The sequence below is a fragment of the Setaria italica genome, chromosome VII, assembly GCF_000263155.2.
Source record: "Setaria italica strain Yugu1 chromosome VII, Setaria_italica_v2.0, whole genome shotgun sequence".
Classification (NCBI taxonomy): Eukaryota; Viridiplantae; Streptophyta; class Magnoliopsida; order Poales; family Poaceae; genus Setaria; species Setaria italica.
Window position 1 is genome coordinate 32756436 of NC_028456.1, and position 2799 is coordinate 32759234.

The 2799-nt window shown below is 51.9% G+C and overlaps 1 protein-coding gene across 1 annotated transcript; it reads right to left on the reverse strand.

Annotated features, from left to right (window-relative positions):
* Window positions 1–231: 231 nt before the first annotated feature.
* LOC111258042 lies at window positions 232–2583 on the reverse strand. Its single transcript, XM_022828761.1, has 3 exons — window positions 2458–2583; window positions 1958–2368; window positions 232–1868 (listed from the first exon to the last, which is right to left on the reverse strand). The coding sequence occupies exons 1-3, from the start codon at window positions 2506–2508 to the stop codon at window positions 408–410; spliced, it is 1923 nt and encodes a 640-aa protein (XP_022684496.1). The 5' UTR covers window positions 2509–2583; the 3' UTR covers window positions 232–407.
* Between the last annotated feature and the right edge of the window lie 216 nt (window positions 2584–2799).

Genomic DNA, 2799 nt, shown 5'->3' on the forward strand with positions numbered 1-2799 from the left:
ACATGGTAATCTGCAATCAAGAATGGTTTCCTGAGATTACACTCCCACGGACTATTTACCCACCTCTCAAACATATCTTGTCGCGACCCAAGAGTAGCATAGTTGCATTCAAAGAAAAGATGTTGTATAGTTTGGTTAGAACTATAAAAACAAACATGCGAAGGAACAAATCTCCTTTCAAACATGCACGAACTCGATCTTAGAAACCCAAAAAAAAAAAACTCGCAGACATAGCAGCGGTCCATGAGAAGGAACAAATGAACATTCAGGCGCTCCTTTTACATCATAAAACGCTTAATCGTGATTAATAGCACCAGATTTACCCTCTTAATTATTCTTTATTCTCCATGCTTCACATGCAATGCTTGATTGTTATTCTCCAGATATATACCATCAGAAGAGAACTGTTACTCATGATCACACCGAGCTTCAACCAGAAGAGACTTCAACTCACTTTCCTTCCCCTTGACACTGGAGAGGATAATGTCCAAGATCTTGGCAACCAAATCACTTTCCCTATCTGTATCATGGTCACGACCATGGCATTCGCCGCACTTGTCTGATGCATCATCAGCATTGTCTCTGCAGCACCCTTGTCCTGGCGACGTGCTCTCATCAGTCGCTTTCGTTGCCTTCCATGCCAGTTGCTCCTGGTCCTTCCTTGCGGGAACCTGTTTGGGATCTATGGCCTTGTTTGCATCCCAAGCAGCATAGTTGCTCTTGGAGAACAAAAGCATTGGATACTGCAGCTGTGCTATGCCCTTTGCCATGGAGCTTCCTTCAAGCCCAGAGTAGAGCATCATCAGAAGGAGCGAGGTCAGGACAAGCACAACTGCAACACCCGGGCGCAAACGAGAGCAGGGGTGTCTCCTTGCCCGAGCTCTGATTTTTTCCCATGTGGCAGCGGCGGTGGTGGCGGCGTTGCCGTGGTTTCCATCTTGGGCAATTTCTTCTGGTTCTTGCCCTGGGGTCAGGACGACATCACCAGTCTTGGGAGATTCGGGTTCGTTGTTCTTAGTGGTTGCACGCCGCCAATTGAGGCTCCTTGGCCATGACAATTTGTAAGGCAGCCCTGATACCTTGTACCGGTCGAAGTTGTTGATGCCCCTGGTCATCTTTTGGTAACCTGCCTCCTTGATGTTTCCCATGGTCTCAGAAGCGTTTCTAATTTTGCCTTCCGTTGAGTGGCACACATCCTGCCATATTTGTTGCAACCTGGAAGTGATCGTCGCCGCGGTCGGCTGTGGCACTGAGCCGGAGATACCCAGGAACAACATCTTGATTTGTGCCGCCACATCAGGGACACGGAGGAAAACTTGGCGGCCGGTCTTGGAGGATTTTTCATCTGGCCGCATCAAGAAAACATCATCAGTGTCATCAAGGTTCTTGCTCTCACTAAGGTTCTGGTACCGGCCGCCGATGGTCAGGAGCTTCTGCCTGCCCTCCGCCGTAGCTTCCAGTGCCAGGTAGACGATGAAGTTCCTCTTCTCGCCGGCATACATGTTGTCGATGCGGATCGAGAGAGACCGTCCGTCGTCGGGGCCCGTCTCGTTGGACGATATGAGAGCGCCCTCGTGAGCCCTGAGGGTGATCTCCACGGATGTCGCCGGGATGGACGTGAACAGAGCGCAGGCGTCCTTGATCTTGGCCATGTCCTTGTTGGCGAAGGAGTAGGTGCCGGAGGTCTTGTCGGCGATGTGCTTCAGGGCCTTGGGGTCGTGGTCGGCGCCCAAACCCAAGGTGTGTACTGGGAAGTCGCTGCTAATACATGCGTCGTCCAAGATCTGGGTGTCCAGACCGTCCGACAGGAACAAGATGCAGCCTACACGGCTGCTGCTCTTCTCGCCATCTTGACGCTCCCTTAGAATCTGAGCGTGAAACAAACTAGTTAAGAATCAAACAAATAAACCATCGATGCGGCGGTGTGTTCATATGGCATCACAACCGGAATTGATACCTGAGCTCCCTCATGCAGAGCAGCAAGCGGTACCCTACGGCCCATACTGCTGGCCCCACCTTGTGTGAGTAGCCGCTTGACCACGTCCTTAGCGTCTTTCCGGCCTTGATGGTCAGACATGCCGGTGAGCTCCATTTCGCGGCGCACGTCGTCGCTGCCGAACGACACGATGGAGAGCCGGTCCTCGGGGCCGAGCTTGTTGATGACGATGTTCATGGCGTCCTTCGTGCGCTTCAGCTTGTCCGCGGACATGCTTACGTCGAGCACCGCAACGATGTCCACGCCGTGCGGCGTGGCGGAGCTGATCTGCTCCTCCGCCGCGGCGGCCGTGACCCGCACCAGGACCGGGAATTTCTGGCGCGTCTCGGTGCATGGCACCGCCCCGGTTCCCATGAACGTTTGGACCTTCACCTAAATCATTACATTAATCGAAAACCCCGACCGATCAACGGGTGTTCAACTACAATTACAATTACAATTACACCAGGAATATGTATTACCGAAGTGGTGTTGCGGCAGATTCGCGAGCCGGCCTCCCCAGGGGCCGACATCTCTTCCCAGCTAGGAGTAGGAGTACTCGGCTAAGCCGGCCGATCGTGGATCACCTGGTAGCAACTGTGTGTGAGTGTATTGCTTCTTGTTCTGGGGTTGAGGACATGGATGGTATATATGGAAGCGCAGCTTGCTAGCTTGTTCGTCCAAAGGTCACCAGCAAGAAATGAGGTGTAATTAGTAAGGAAATAATTTTATGGAGGCGTCCGGTCCATTACAAAAAGTGTGAAAGCATGAAATTAAGCAACCAAATTAAACATACAGTATCCAGCGTGACGTAGCACTAGTAG